A 14,804-nucleotide genomic window follows, 5' to 3' on the forward strand; every position below is an offset into this window, starting at 1 on the left:
CATCTAAAAGCGTACATTAAAATTTAATTCTAATGATATAGATCTCTTGCCTAGTACTTATCCTAGTACTTAGCATATAAGGTGGTAGAGCTCTTGCCTAGTACTTAGCATATGCAAAGTACTGGGTTCAATCCCCAGTACTACAAAAAAAAATTAGAAAATATACACCAAACAAAACAAAGTGCAGGAAAGCTTAGTGAGCAGAGAGAAACATCAGGCAAGAAAAGGGCTGGGATGTAGCTCAGTGGCAAAGCTCTTGCCTTGCTAAGGGCAGCTTCCTGGGTTCGATCCCCAGTACCAAAAAAGAAAAAAGACAAAACAAAAAATCAGGCAAGAAAAGAGAATGAGTTTTAATAAGCTAAAAATAGTAAAAAGTGTTCTACACCTATATAAAGACTTTGAGCTGTTAATTATGGCCCAGGAAAAGAGAAAAGGAAGTTGTCATTACAAACAGTTTCTTGAAGACCAGTCTTAGGGGCAGTGGTAACCAAAAGTATGAATAAATTTTAGATATAGCAAGATTAAACACAGGAAACAAAGGGTTCCCGTTACCCTAACAGAAAACCACAGGCCCAACTATTGCTAGAACATAGCCTGCTAGGCAAGGGATTGGCCCTTAATGAAAACAAAATGAATGTGCAAGCACTCCAGAAAAGCAGTTGATAGGAAAGAATAGAAAGGTGTGGATGAACAGTAATTAAAACTCAAGAATGGAAAGGAATGGAGGAATCAGCCTATCTAAACCCACCTGGCTTGAAAACAGCAACAACAAAAAACCACTTCAGTATACTAATGGTATACATATGCCCCAACTTATTAGCTCCACTGTTTTAAAATACTTCCTTTTTTTTTTTTTTTTTTTTTGCCAGTCTTGGGGCTTGGATTCAGGGCCTGAACACTGTCCCTGGCTTCTTTTTTCTCAAGGCTAACATGCTACCACTTGAGCCACCGTGCCACTTTTTCTGTTTATGTGGTGCTGAGAAATCAAACCCAGGGCTTCATGCATGCAAGACAAGCACTCTACCACTAAGCCATATTCCCAGCCCTAAAATACTTGTAAAAGAATTTTAGCCAGGCACCTGTGGTTCATGCCTGTAATCCTAGCCACTCAGAAGACTGAAATCTGAGGATAGAGGTTTGCCCAGGCAGGAAAGTCCAGGAGACTTTTATTTCCAATTAGTCAGCAAAAAGCCAGATACAAGCTGTGGCTTAAGTAGTACAGTGCCAGCCTTGAATGAAAAGCTGAGAGCGTCCAGTCCTGAGTTCAAGCCCCAGTACTTTTAGGGGCATGTGTACACACATGCGTGTGCATGTGTGCGGGCGCATATACACATACACACACATCAATTTTATTCCAGCTCATTCAATATTCTCATTGAAAGTAGTGTTGATTTTACTGGAGTCAGCTTGGATAGCCCACGCCTATTCATTTTGGTAGTTTTAGCAACTAAATGACCACAGAAGTAACAATCACAAAAGTCACAAAGACAAGTCAAAAAAGAAAAATAGCTGTTTTCCTGGATCTAAGCACTCTGTAGAACACTGTTTCTTCTCAATACCACTTCATTATAAAAAAGCTACCATGTCTGGACATGGCAATGTACATACATAATCCCAGCACTCAAGAGGCAGGGGGATCACAAATGAGAGGCCAGCCTGGACTACATAGGCCAACCTAAACCACCCTGAATTACATGGTGAGACTATCACAAAACAAAACATTACCATTAATGGATCAATGACAATGTGCCAGGCATTGTGCAAAGCACTTTATCTCCTAATCTCACAGCAAAGCAATGAAATGTGTGTGAATGCTTCTGTAGATTAGAGAAAACGAATCTGTAGTCACTACTTATGTTACTAAACGAAAACCTGCTCTATAAATCTCAGCGGACATGTACTATGTTTCTGCTCACTAGGGGTATTGATTATGTAATTATTGTCCTTCCTTTCCTGCTTTCATCCCTGAAGTAACCATTCAAAAATGGGAGGACAGGGGCTGGGGATATGGCCTAGTGGCAAGAGTGCTTGCCTTGTATACATGAGGCCCTGAGTTCGATTCCCCAGCACCACATATATAGAAAACGGCCAGAAGCGGCGCTGTGGCTCAAGTGCCAGAGTGCTAGCCTTGAGCAAAAAGGAAGCCAGGGACAGTGCTCAGGCCCTGAGTTCAAGGCCCAGGACTGGCCAAAAAAAAAAAAGGGGGGGGAGGACAGTGTGGGAGCTTGCCCACGGTTTGCCAGCCTGGGTAGAAAAGTTAGTGATCTTTTTTTTCAACTCATAGCTAAGTACAGTGGCCAACCTGTCACCCTGGGCCACATGGGAAGCTGAGACTGGGAGGATCCCAACGTCAGGCCAACCTGGGCAGAAAAGCCTGCAAGACTCTGTGTCCATGAAGGGAGATGGAGCCAGGATGGGGAGCCTAAAAGAAGACAGATCAAGCATGGGAGGTCAGGCAGAAAATAACCATCAAAAGCAGCTAGAGGCGTGGCTCGGTAGTATTGTGCTTGCCCAGCAAGCATGAGACCAAGTTCAAATCCCAGTACCACTGGGCACAGACACAAACCAAGCTGATCTTTGTAACAGGACCTTTATACTACTTATCTGGTCTAGTATAGGAGTCACTCTCCAACCAGCACAAAACAGTAGACCTCTGGCGTACTTGCTCGACCTTGACCTGACTACTACTCAGAACTTGCCAGAAGTAGAGCTGAAGTAACTGATATTCAAGAAAGATAGGCTGAATCTGAAATCTCCTGAGCCATTTATGTTCTCTCCTTTTACATAGTGAGGCTACCACAAAGCAATTTACCTGGACCACATTGGCTCAGCTACCCACAGATATACTTTTATAAGTTGAGATCCATTATTAAACCCTCAGTTACTACCGAGAACCTATATAGAATATCACCTCTGAAAGAACATGAGCAGTTTCCACAAAACATCAAGTGAAGACATTTACAATCCTCGACATTCCTACATACATAGAAATACTTCTCTTAGAATCTCCGGCCCTAGTCAAGCACGCCTATGGACTAAATGGTGTGCTTGTTTTATCTGACAACAATCTCATGCCCCACCCAACTTCCCTTTGTGCCCTGGCTTCCAGGAAGCTTAGACTAAATTTAGTGCTCAATTCTAGCCACTCACACAATTCAACATACACACACCTCTTTCCGCCTTCCAAAGAGAGCTTTTTTTTCCTCTACTTATTTCTTTGCTTACTACCTCCCAATGGTCAAATAGTTGCATGATCAGGATAGAAAAAAAATGTGTAGAAAGGTATATAGTAGCAGAGGAGGTAAAGCAGCAAGAAGAATAATTTTTTTTTTGTCAGTTGTAGGGCTTGAACTTGGGGCCTGGGCACTGTCCCTGAGCTCTTTTGCTCAAGGCTAGTTAGTAATCTACCACTTAGAATCACAGCACCACTTCTGGTTTTCTGGTGGTTAATTGGAGATGAGAGTCTAATTGACTTTTCTGGCTTCGAACTGTGATCCTCAGATCTCAGCCTCCTTTTCAGGATTACAGGAGTGAGCCACTGGCACTCAGCAAAGAAGAATTTCTTTGCTAATGTCTGATTCTGCTGTCTGGGCCTATGCCTGCTTTAATTCTTCAAGGTGTAGGATTTGTTTTCAGAAGCAGGTAACTCCTGGCTATCCTGCCTTGGGCGCTGTGTTCACTCATGCTTCTGCGAAGCTGGGTAGGATTGTATATGAGTGGGGGTGGGGGAGGGTGTATCAAATGGTGAAGCTACAGAGAACACTTCAGATGATCTGATCATTTCACATTTCCACCCAGGAAGCCTGTCCTGCCCAACTTTGTGCCACCCTCGCAAGGAGCATCACTAATCAAACTCACTGGTCTGAGTGCATTAACATTAATTAAAGGATGGAGTTGCCAAATGTCAAAAAACACAATCCTCCATCCGATTTCTCTACTTCTCTACTTCTACACAGAGCTGAAGAGCCAGGCCAGGTAACTCAAGCCCTTCCTTAGCCTCAGGTCTTGCCAGCTCAACTTCAGCATTTTTTCTGAGTAGTTGCAGCTTTTTATATTATGTAGCCAAAATGGGATAACGGAATCTCCGGAATTCCTTTTAGGGCAGGTAGGAAGTATACACAGCTCTGTTTGATGGATTGGTATGTAAGTGCTAAACCAGCTCTATCTATCTATCTGACTTTCTGTCTGTCTGTCCATCCTATGTCTCTATCTATCCATCCATCTATCCATCCGTCTATGGTGCCACTACTGGAACCTGAACTCAAGGCCTCAAGCTCTTATTTAGCTTTTTCTCTCAGTGCCAGCACTCTACCACTTGAACCATACCTTTACTTGTGCCTTTTTGCTGGTTAACTGGAGATAACAGTCTCTCAGATTTGTCTGCCTGGGCTGGCTTCAAACCACAATCCTCAGATCTCAGCTTCTAAGTAGCTAGGATTACAGGTATGCACATCAGTTCCTCACTTAGACCAGCTATTAAAAAAAAAAAAAAACGAAGCAAAACTTGGGTTCCTCTTTGGCTTCAGGTCCTGGTAGATGTATCCTCTGCCCCAAAGCAGGGGACATCGAAGAAGATGGCCTGACCTTACCTACCACAGAGCATCTAGCTCACTAAGGAGGAAAAATCCTTAAGAAAAGACTCAAGAAAAATTAATTCTATAGTAAAGCTCTCCAAAAATTAGAAATATAAGGTTTTGAGAATACAATCTCAGAATATGAAGGCAAGTTCTCTTTGCTAGTGTTGAAAATACAGGTGAATCGAGAGTTGGGTCCAGTAAAATTAGAAACTTGAGTTAGTTTTCAAATATACCACAGTCCTGGCTTGAATCATAAATTATAAATATTAAATGACTCTGGCCAGAATCAAAGTAGAACTTCCTAGAAAATGCTTCCTTTCCACCATTTAGTAAAGTTGGTTGTAAATCACTGAGCCACAGAACTCTGGAGGTGCAAAGGATCATAGCTTTTATCCAATCCAGCCAATGTTGGTGAATAATCTTAAAAGCAATCTTCTAAAAACATGAATCATAAATTATATCCATACCCAGTCAGCAGGAAACTGTATATGAAGTGTATGGAAGAGGAACTGGCTGCTTTAAATAGACATCACAGAAAGGATCCTGGGCTGTTTTTGCTTTGATGACATAAACTCAAAACTCCTAGTCTTGCAAAATACTTTGAAAAACTGACTGATAAGAATTTTGAGATGGCAAATTTCTGAAGGAACAACCTCAGTTTCCCAAGAGTATTTCTGACCCCTTTGCCCTATTCCCTGTGGCCTGAGGATGGAAATACGAGTAGGACACAAACACCTGAGAAGAGCCAAGAGGAGTCGTTCTCCAGCATTCTCTTCAGACCATGGCAAGTTGTGCCCTTTGAGGGGATATTTTGAGCACATGGAAATCCCCATTTCTTATCAACTGCACCTTGTTCTGGGGGCTGGGAAACCTAGAAGGAATAGGCACAGCCCGTATCTGCAATAGAATTACAGTCCTGGGCAGGTAGACGCTGTATCCCATGGTGTACAGAACAGAGGACCAGAGAAGTGAAAAAAGGCTGGAGGAAATGCTGAGCTGACGCTGCTGAGGCGGGCTGGAAGGATAGAGAGGAGAGCAGTCCGCAGCCGCAGTGGCTAAAGCTGTGCCTTACAAGCACAGTTGATGCCCAGGAAGATAGAGGGGTACCCATGTTTTTGTGGCCTCTGAAGGAAATGTTTTTGAAATGATAAAGAAATAAAACTCGTATCAAAGAGATGGTGTTCACCATGTCACTCAAGCACCCCAGAATGTGGTCTTCATGTAAGATGACATGCCAGCCCCATAGCACTTAGTATTTGTGTGTGGGTATGGAGAAATGGGAGAAGAACGACAGGAGGAAGCAGAAAGCATTGAACAGATGACTTTGAGTAGCCAATGATTCTTTTCCTCCTTATACAATTAAAATCTGTTTGAGCTAGGCACTTGGAGCTCACACCTGTATGTAATCCTAGCTACTAAGGAGGACCACAGTTCGAAGCCAGCCCGGGAAGAAAATGCCATGAGACTCTTTATCTCCAATTTTACCAGCAACAAATTGGAAATGGAGATGGCTCAAGCACTAGTGTTAAGCAGAAAAAGCTAAGGGAGAACACCCAGGCACTGAGTTCAAGACCTAGTACCACCCCCTACCAAAATAAAAAAGTATTTGAAACATAAACTTAAATACTAAGATAAACTTTTTATGTAGGTTGTACTCGTACTCCAGATGCTGCTTGGCATTAGTAGCATGGCTCTCCGCCCCCCACCCCCCCAGCCCACCCGCCTTATCCTCTGGTATAGCTGGCTGTACTCCTGAAGTTATAGCTCTTCTCAATGGCCATGGCGGGGGTGAGCCAAGGGCAGAAGCACTCACATGAAGGATGGCCTGAGGAAGGAGAGTAAGCCGGTGTCCTGGAGAAGCGATGGAAGATAAGCTCTGGTTCCAAGGTATTTCTCCTCCTGGAGAGCATGGCCCCTTCTCTGGGCTCGGGAGCAAGGGAGGACTGGAGGGAAGCTGACATGTTGGCTACCTGGGTATGTGCAGTCCCCACTCCTAGGTGCTCCGTCCCCTTCTCCAGGGAGATGGGGGATATCTCACTCTCCACTTGAGAAGGGGAACTTTTGTCTTCTGGCCTTGAACTGCTGCTGGATGGCAGGGGAAACCTTTCCAAGGCTGAAAACAGATAGCAATAATTAAAATTCTACCAGCATGGCTGGGTACCCATGGTTCACATCTGTAATCCTAGCCACTCAGGATGAGATCTGAGCATCCTGGTTCAATGCCAGCCTGGAGAGGAAAGTCTGTGAGACTCATATCTCCAAGTAACCACCAAAAAGCCAGAAATGGAGCTGTGGCTCAAGTGATAGTGCTAGCCTTGAGCACAAGGCTCAGGGACAGTGCCCAGGCCTTGAGTTCAAGCCCCAGGACCAGCATACACACATACACACAATTCTACCAGCGAACTTCCCATTCATAATTTTTAATAGAGTCAGCTTTGACCTCTATGAAATATATAGATATGATAAGAAATTAGGATCGATTATTCATTCTATTACAAAAACTAACTCCTGAGCCAAGCACAGTGGCACCCATCTATAATTCCAGCTCCTCAGGAGGCAGTGATCAGGAAAACTACATTTCAAGACCAGCCTGGGGAAAACAGTTCACCAGACCCCATCTGAACCAAAACACAAACAACAACAAAAACCAGCTGAGCTTGATGGTATGTGGCTGTTACCTTAGCCATGTGGAAGGCCAAGGCATAAACATAAGACCCTATCCGAAAAATAACTAAAGCAAAAAGGACTGGTAGGTGGAATGAGTCAAGTGGCAGAGCACCATAAGCTCCTGAAACAAAAACCATTAACTAAGATAAGTTTTTTGACCTCACAGCCTGTTTTTTTATGGGGGGGAAGTAGTAGTAAAATGATCAGTACGGGGTATGGATTTAAGGGTAGTATCAGACTATATGGAATTGGAGACCGGTAACCACCAAAACCATCATCATAACTCCCCACCCACATCCCATTAAGTTGGGCCCAGAATTGACTGGAATCCAATGTAAACAGAATTTCCAATATCTGGATGATCAACAAAACCAGGCAGTATGTTGTGCAGAATTCCTAAGCTCTGTAACCAGTGTGCATGGGTGAAACAGAATACCCTCATACATTTCTCTTACATCACTGAGTGCCGCCAATCAGACCTGTTTGTCAGCCTTGTCCGTACAGCATGAAGCCATGGGGTCATCTTTGATGGCTCAGCCTTCAGGTCCTCACCAACTATCATCTTTTCTTTGTTATATTTTTACCAAGCCCTACCTCTTCAGCCCGTCACCTAGTCAATTCCTGGTGTCTGGATATCTTTGTCTAGCTGTGTTTTCCACCTCCCTCTAGATTCCCTTCATCTTCTTACCTCCCTATCACCCAGATGACAGATGAGCTGCTGGATGAGTCCTCACTCAACACATTTGCCTTAACAGTATCACTCCATTATGCAGACCCCTTCAGTGGCTCTTCCCAACACACCAGGTTTGAACTATAAAAGTTCTCCATGATTGTCCCCCCACAACTGACCTCCTTGCTGCTCTGTGTACAACTCAGGCCTTTTCCCAGACAGGATGTCCTGCTGCCCCACCAAGAGGCCACTTGTGCCCTCCTTTGTATATTCCCTCACACTGGGCATCCCCCCTTCCTCATCCCACCCCACTTTGCCTCACTCAGATATACAGACCTAGGCTGAAAGCCTAGCTTTCAGCTAGCTGCTAACTGTCCTTCACACACTGGATTCATTACAGTCTCTGACCTTCAGTTCCCATATTCCTATGAGAATAACACAACCTCATCAGCTTCCTGTAAAGATTGCTAGAATAGACATGTTGATATGTAGTAGATACCTAACAACCATTACTTTTCTCTGTCTTCTGTGCTTCAATCAAATCTTAGCCATGCAGCCCCAGACCCTTCCTGAAATTCTCTGCTAAAAATAGCAAACCAAGCCAGGCTCACTCCTGTAATCCTAGCTACTCAGGAGGCTGGGATCTGAGGATAGCAGTTTGGAGCCAATGGGGGCAGGAAAGTCCATTAGAGTCTTATCTCCAATTAAACACCAGAAAAGCCGGAAGTGAAGCTGCAGCTCAAGTGGCAGAGCACTAGCCTTGAACAAAAGAGACAGTACCCAGTCTCTAAGTTCAAGCCCTGGGACTGGTAAAAAAATTTTTTTAAGGAAACCATCAAATTGTACAAACAGAAGAACAACCATTTGAACCCTAGCAATACAAACTATCAATACAAACAGACGGACCATTTTTTCCCAACCACACATCCAATGAGACCCATGCTTCTGAGACTGGAGTGTGCGCTAAGAGCCCTGAGCAGGGATAAGGTTTGGTTCAGACCAGCCATGAAGCAGAGATGCCACAGACCAATGAGGATGCTCGACAAATCCACACCCTCATCTGGCCTGCCACAGATGGCTTGCATACATCACAGGTCTGATGGCCCCCTAGCCAGGACCCTCCAGATGGGTACAGTTGCTCTAGACTGGGGAACAGGAATGTGGAAGAAGCTGGTACATATACAAATATAATGAGCATCATCACGCAAACTCACATAAAGTGCTGTCCTGGGAGGTTAGAGCCATGGCGATCTCAGATAAGTGCTCAACAGGTGAAATGGTGAAGTTTGTTTGACTTGAAGACTCGTTCGTTCCCTTAGCACTTGCCATTTCGGTAAAGACAGAGAGGTTTTCTGGAGATTCTGAAGAAAGGTGGCTCATCCTGGAGGTCTGAGCCATCGCACCCTCTCTGGAGACCACTGTGGAAAGGTCCTCTTGATTCCAACGGAAGGCAGTGTTTTCACTGTGGGGCTCAATGTTGCTCCTTCCTGGCCCAGAGTTGCTGACAGCAGCTGAAAGGTTAAGAAATTACATCAGGAGGGCTGGATATGTGGCTTAGTGGTAGAGTGCTTGCCTAGCATGCACGAAGCCCTGGGCTGGATTCCTCAGCACCCCATATATAGAAAAAGTCAGAAGTGGCGCTGTGGCTCAAGTGGCAGAGTGCTAGCCTTGAGCAAAAAGATGCCAAGGACAGTGCTCAGGCCCTGAGTCCCAAGCCCAGGACTGGCAAAAAAAAAAGGAAGGAAGAAAGAAAGAAAGAAATTACATCAGGGAGATTTGCTGGTTTCTGAGAAGTAAACCTTCAGAGAGGACCCTTGGCCATCGCCAGCAGGACACTTGAGGTTATTGCTGACTAAAGGTCTCTTTGAAAGTCCCATCTCCACTATCCCCAATTGGAAACAATTCTCTTTCTGCTTGGGGAGGAAGGGCTGTGGAAAAATCTCCGTGGGGATGAATGAAGTCACTGCTATATTTATCAGTGAGGTAACAACGTCAAACCATCTGGTGAGCAGAGACGGCAGGCAGGTGGGACTATAGCTTGTATGTAAATGTCACGCACCAATATACACAGAAGGAATAAGTTGTACCAATGCAGACAGAAGGAATAAGTTATCTTGTAGATTAGTGCTTGTTCAAATCATAGCAAGGAACAAACACCCACATGGGTAACTTTCTTTATTTTGTGCTTGAAGAGTTATTTGGGGGCTAAGTACTAAGCACTGTCTCTGAGCTTCTTCAAGACTAGCATTCTACCACTTGAACCATAGCTCCACTTCTAGCTTTTTGATGGCTAACTGGAGATAAGAGTCTCAGGGACTTTCCTGCCCAGGCTGGCTTCATACCTTGATTCTCAGACCTGAGCCTCCTGAGTAGCTAGGATTATAGGCATGAGCCTTTGGTGCCTGGCTATAAGTAACTTTAATAGTCACATATTTAAAATAATTACAATGTGAAAATAATGTTTTACCTCATTTAACATTCAGAACACATCATCATTTCAATATACATTTCATGTAAAGAATCTCCAATATGTCACTATACATTTTGGATTAAACCTTTGTGAAAGCCAGTGCAGATTTTACTAGCCATACAGCCAGAGGATCAATAACCACGTGGCTGGCTTACTGAGTGAGGGCAGTTCTGGATCAGTGGCCCCAGCAACTCCCTCATTTGAGGCTCATTGGGTGGAGATTATAAAAACTTCCACAAGAGAGTCACACAAACTTTCCTAAGGGAATCATTTCCTCGCCCAAATCCCTTGAGGATTAGTGTTTTTAAGCCTTCTATTCTGTTTCCTGGAGGTGATAATTAGCAGAGGCTTCCTGTAGAGGAAGGGAAATTGCCCAAGCCTCTGGGCTTTTCTCTGGATCCAGCCCCACACAGGCAAGGCTTACATGGAAATGGGTGGGGAAGAGTGTCTCCAGGGGCAGCCACAAAGTCCCTAAATTGAACTTGAGACTACAAAGTTATAGACAGCAACGACTCATGGGACATGTTCCCTTTGTTCTTCCTGTCTGAGCTGCAAAAGCAAGGTGACCTAGCTGGATGAAGTAAAAAAGTTAAAGGACACTTTCACTATCCTCTTGGTGAACTGGGCACAATGAAGAAAAAAATTACTCTGTGGCTCACGCCCGTAATCTTTGCTACTCGGAAGGCTGACATCTGAGGATTGCACCTGGAATCCAGGCTAGGCAGGAAAGTCCCTGAATCTCTTATCACCAATTAGCAACCAAAAAGCCAAACATAAGCTTGACACTAGTGGCTCATGCCTGTGATCCTAGCTTCTTAGAAGGTTGAGATCTAAAGATCACAGTCCAAAGCCAGCCTGGCCAGAAAAGTACACTATATTCTTATCTCCGATTAACCACCATAGAAGCCAAAAGAGGAGCTGTGGCTCAACTGGTAAAGCACTAGCCCTGAAACACACACACACACACACACACACACACACACACACTGATTGTGAGAAGACAGGTTTTCAGACCCATGGCCAAACTGACCAACTGTAAGGGAAGATAATGAACTTAACTGTTAAGCAAGTGTACGACCCAGACAGTGGGGAGTGTGGCTGGCCTTGCACGAAGCACGGGTGGCCTTGGGAACAGTAGAAGTCCCTGTCTAGCCAACTCAAGGAGCCCCGCTGCAGGAACAAATGGTCACATGAAGACACGAGTGGCTCATCCTGAACCCTGCTCTCTCCCCGAGGGGACCAATGATAGCTGAAACTCTAAGGCTGATGATAGTCCTGCAGTATCCTCAAGAATCCTGCCATGACCAACAGCTAAAAGTGCTGAAGAAAGCAGTTTTTAAAAATATTCCTAAGTGCATTTCTGAGTTGGTAAGCAAAGAATCAAATCTTCTGAGACCAAAAACCAACCAAGACTGGGAATACAGAGGTGAGCTGAGACTGAAGCTGGAGCCCGCTCAACCTTTACGACCTTGAACTTGTTTGAGGGCCATAGGGATGCAGGAAGTGGGAGACAACTCTCTCTAGAAAGTTCCAAAGGAAACCTGTGTAAAGTTGGGGACCCCAAGGAACTGTACTTTGGCTATTTGACAAATAGAAGCAAACCTACCCTGCAGAGGAGACAGCAAGAAAACCTAGCCTTTCAATCTGGGGTGTAAGTAAAAGAAAAAAATTAATCTCACTCCAAAATTTGTAACCATTAAACCAGGCTAAATGTGAGAGCTCAGCACAAATTCACCTTGACTATGGTAGTCAGAACCTCAAGTTCAGGACATAGATAAAAGCGGTCTTAAACCTGTGAACATGCTAAAATGACTGAATAAAACTCTGGAAGTGTGATTTAAGCTGAGTGCTGGTGGCTCACACCTGTAATCCTAGCTACTCAAGAAGCTGAGATCTTGGGCTGGGACTGGCAAGAGTGCTTGCCTCATATACATGAAGCCCTGGGTTCGATTCCCCAGCACCACATATATAGAAAATGGCCAGAAGTGGCGCTGTGGCTCAAGTGGCAGAGTGCTAGCCTTGAGCAAAAAGGAAGCCAGGGACAGTGCTCAGGCCCTGAGTCCAAGGCCCAGGACTGGCCAAAAAAAAAAAAAAAAAAAAAAAAAGCTGAGATCTGAGGATCACGATTTGAAGTCAGCCCAGATAGGAAAGTCCATGTGATTCTTATTTCCAACTAATCAGCAAATAGAGGTAGAGCTCAAATGGTAGAGTGCCAGCCTTGAGCAGAAAAAGCCAAGTGAGAGTGTGAGTCCTTGAGTTCAAAACCCAGTACCAGCACAAAAAAAACCAGTATTAAAATGGTATTTAAACTATTATGCACATGTTCATATCATAATAGGGAGGTAGATATCTGGCAGAAGCTAATTCAAATGTTCTCTAGATGAACATATTTTCAAATCAATCGCTATCAGTTACTGATCAAATTCTAATAAATAAGAAATTTTGGTTTTAAAATTTCACAAAAGTTACAAGGACCTGGTCACCAGTGACTCACCCCTATAATCCCAGCTTCTTATGAGATTGGGAAGGATCACAGTGCGAGGGCAGCAGAGGCAGAAGAGTGTACTATTCCCAGGACTGGAGCCATGGCTCAAGTGGTAGAGTACCAGCATAGTAAGTGCAAGGCCCTGAGTTCAAATCCTGATACTGAGGTGGGGGGGGTGGGGGACAGGCAAGGAGAAGAACGCAATTGGCAGTCTTTCTGGTAAGAAATGTTAATTAACAATCCATTGCACTAATCTTAAATCGATCTACAAGGCCCATTTCCAGAAATTAATTTTAGGGATATTAAGGGAGTGCACAGGACGATAGATATAAGGAAGTAGTTTATCACAGCCTTGTTTATAATTCATGAGAATTATAAACAGCCTAATTTTCTGCAATATCACAGCAAGGCACTGCTGCTGAGCCCTGCAGACCGAGTTTAACTTAAGTAAGAGACAACAAAACTTTAAAGAACTGACCAAACCATCTTACTGATACAGTTTTCATGGCCACTGAGCCACAACAGCAAGCCATACACAAGTTGGCATGTCCCATTTCTCAGGGGTGTGTATGTGTGTGTGTGACAGTACAGAGGCTTGAACTCAGGGTCTGAGCTCTGTCCTTGAGCTTTTTTTTGCTCAAGGCTGGCACTCTACCACTTGAGCCACAGTTCCATTTCTAGCTTTTTGCCGGTAACTAAAGAGTTTCATGGACTTTCTTGCCTGGGATGGCTTTGAACCATGATCCTCAGCTCTCATCCTCCTGGGTAGCTAGGATGACAGGCATGAGCAACTGGTGCAGTAACTTTTAAGCAGGTCATCCTTCCTGCTTCACTTGAACCTTTCTGTCAGGACACATCCTCCCCCTTCCATCGTGAATGGAAATTAACAATAGAGTTTTATTGCTTTGCCTATTTTTCATCCCCTCAAGTTGACAACTTCCACTACTGTAGCATAGTCTAAATGTTCCAAAGCATCTGTTTGGGATCCAGCATCATGAGGGAAGCTGGCCCAGCCCAGGACAGGATTTCTTAATAAGCAGCTGCTCGCCACCACTCCTCTCCAGTGATTTGGGGTTTTCAGTTCACATTGTTTCTGAGCCGTGCAAGCGGAGTGAACCAGGAGTCACCCGAAGAGGCAATTTCCTCTGGGAGGACCAGCCCCACCCTGGCCTGGCCACCAAGCTGTGAAAGGACCAAATGTCAAGTGCTGCCAGCTGCCAGCTTGTGTTTTCGGGGGCACAGAGTTGAAGAATGGGCCCTTTATGTTCATGTCCTTCCATTTAGATTCAGATGTCACTAACATCTACCCAGTGCTTACCATCTGGTAAAAGTTTTCACATGAATTATCTCACTTAATGCTTGTGACAGCCCTGATAGGTGGGGAAACCGAGGGGCTGGTGCTTCCAGGGTGACACACTCACTAACAACAGACGTGATCACCACCACCGGGGCCTGGGGTCCACCACACTTCCTCTGTGAGGTTTCAGGGCAGGAGCTATTAGGGCAAAGCACAATAGTCTCACTGTCCTTGAAACTTCAGCTTTAAACACAACTGTGCCACACAACTGCGCCGTCCTTGTCGCTGATTCTGCTGATTCTCCCCCGGAGGAAAGGAGCCATCTCACACACGGGCTTGGGAGACAGGCGGCATTGGTTGGGCACCAGCTGCACATCATTAGACTGAGCAAGAGGACTCTAGATCTTCTAAGCCAGATATAATTTTTATGCATGCTGAAGAGAATGGTAATGAAGAGAGAGGAGAGCCAGAATGGAATGAGTTTGAGAGAAACAAGAAAAGTCTGTTTAGCAGTTGTGAAGGTAGGTTATTAGAATTTCCAAGTGAAAACATCCAGTAGCAGTGAAAGGTTCTGGGCTGTTGGTTAGGAGGAAGGAGAGAAGATGGCCTGAGAAGGACAGGCTAAGGATCAAGGACTG

General features: G+C 44.6%; 1 protein-coding gene across 1 annotated transcript in view; it reads right to left on the minus strand.

Annotated features, from left to right (window-relative positions):
- Positions 1–14,804, minus strand: part of Heg1 (heart development protein with EGF like domains 1) — a 93,177-nt gene that overhangs the window by 54,874 nt on the left and 23,499 nt on the right. The window contains exons 2-3 of the mRNA XM_048345831.1: positions 9,129–9,425; positions 6,391–6,690 (exon numbers count right to left, since the gene is read on the minus strand). Of these exons, the coding sequence (XP_048201788.1) occupies positions 6,391–6,690; positions 9,129–9,425 (597 nt within the window). The remainder of the gene's footprint in view (positions 1–6,390; positions 6,691–9,128; positions 9,426–14,804) is intronic.

Source organism: Perognathus longimembris, chromosome 5 (genome assembly GCF_023159225.1).
Source record: "Perognathus longimembris pacificus isolate PPM17 chromosome 5, ASM2315922v1, whole genome shotgun sequence".
NCBI lineage: Eukaryota > Metazoa > Chordata > Mammalia > Rodentia > Heteromyidae > Perognathus > Perognathus longimembris.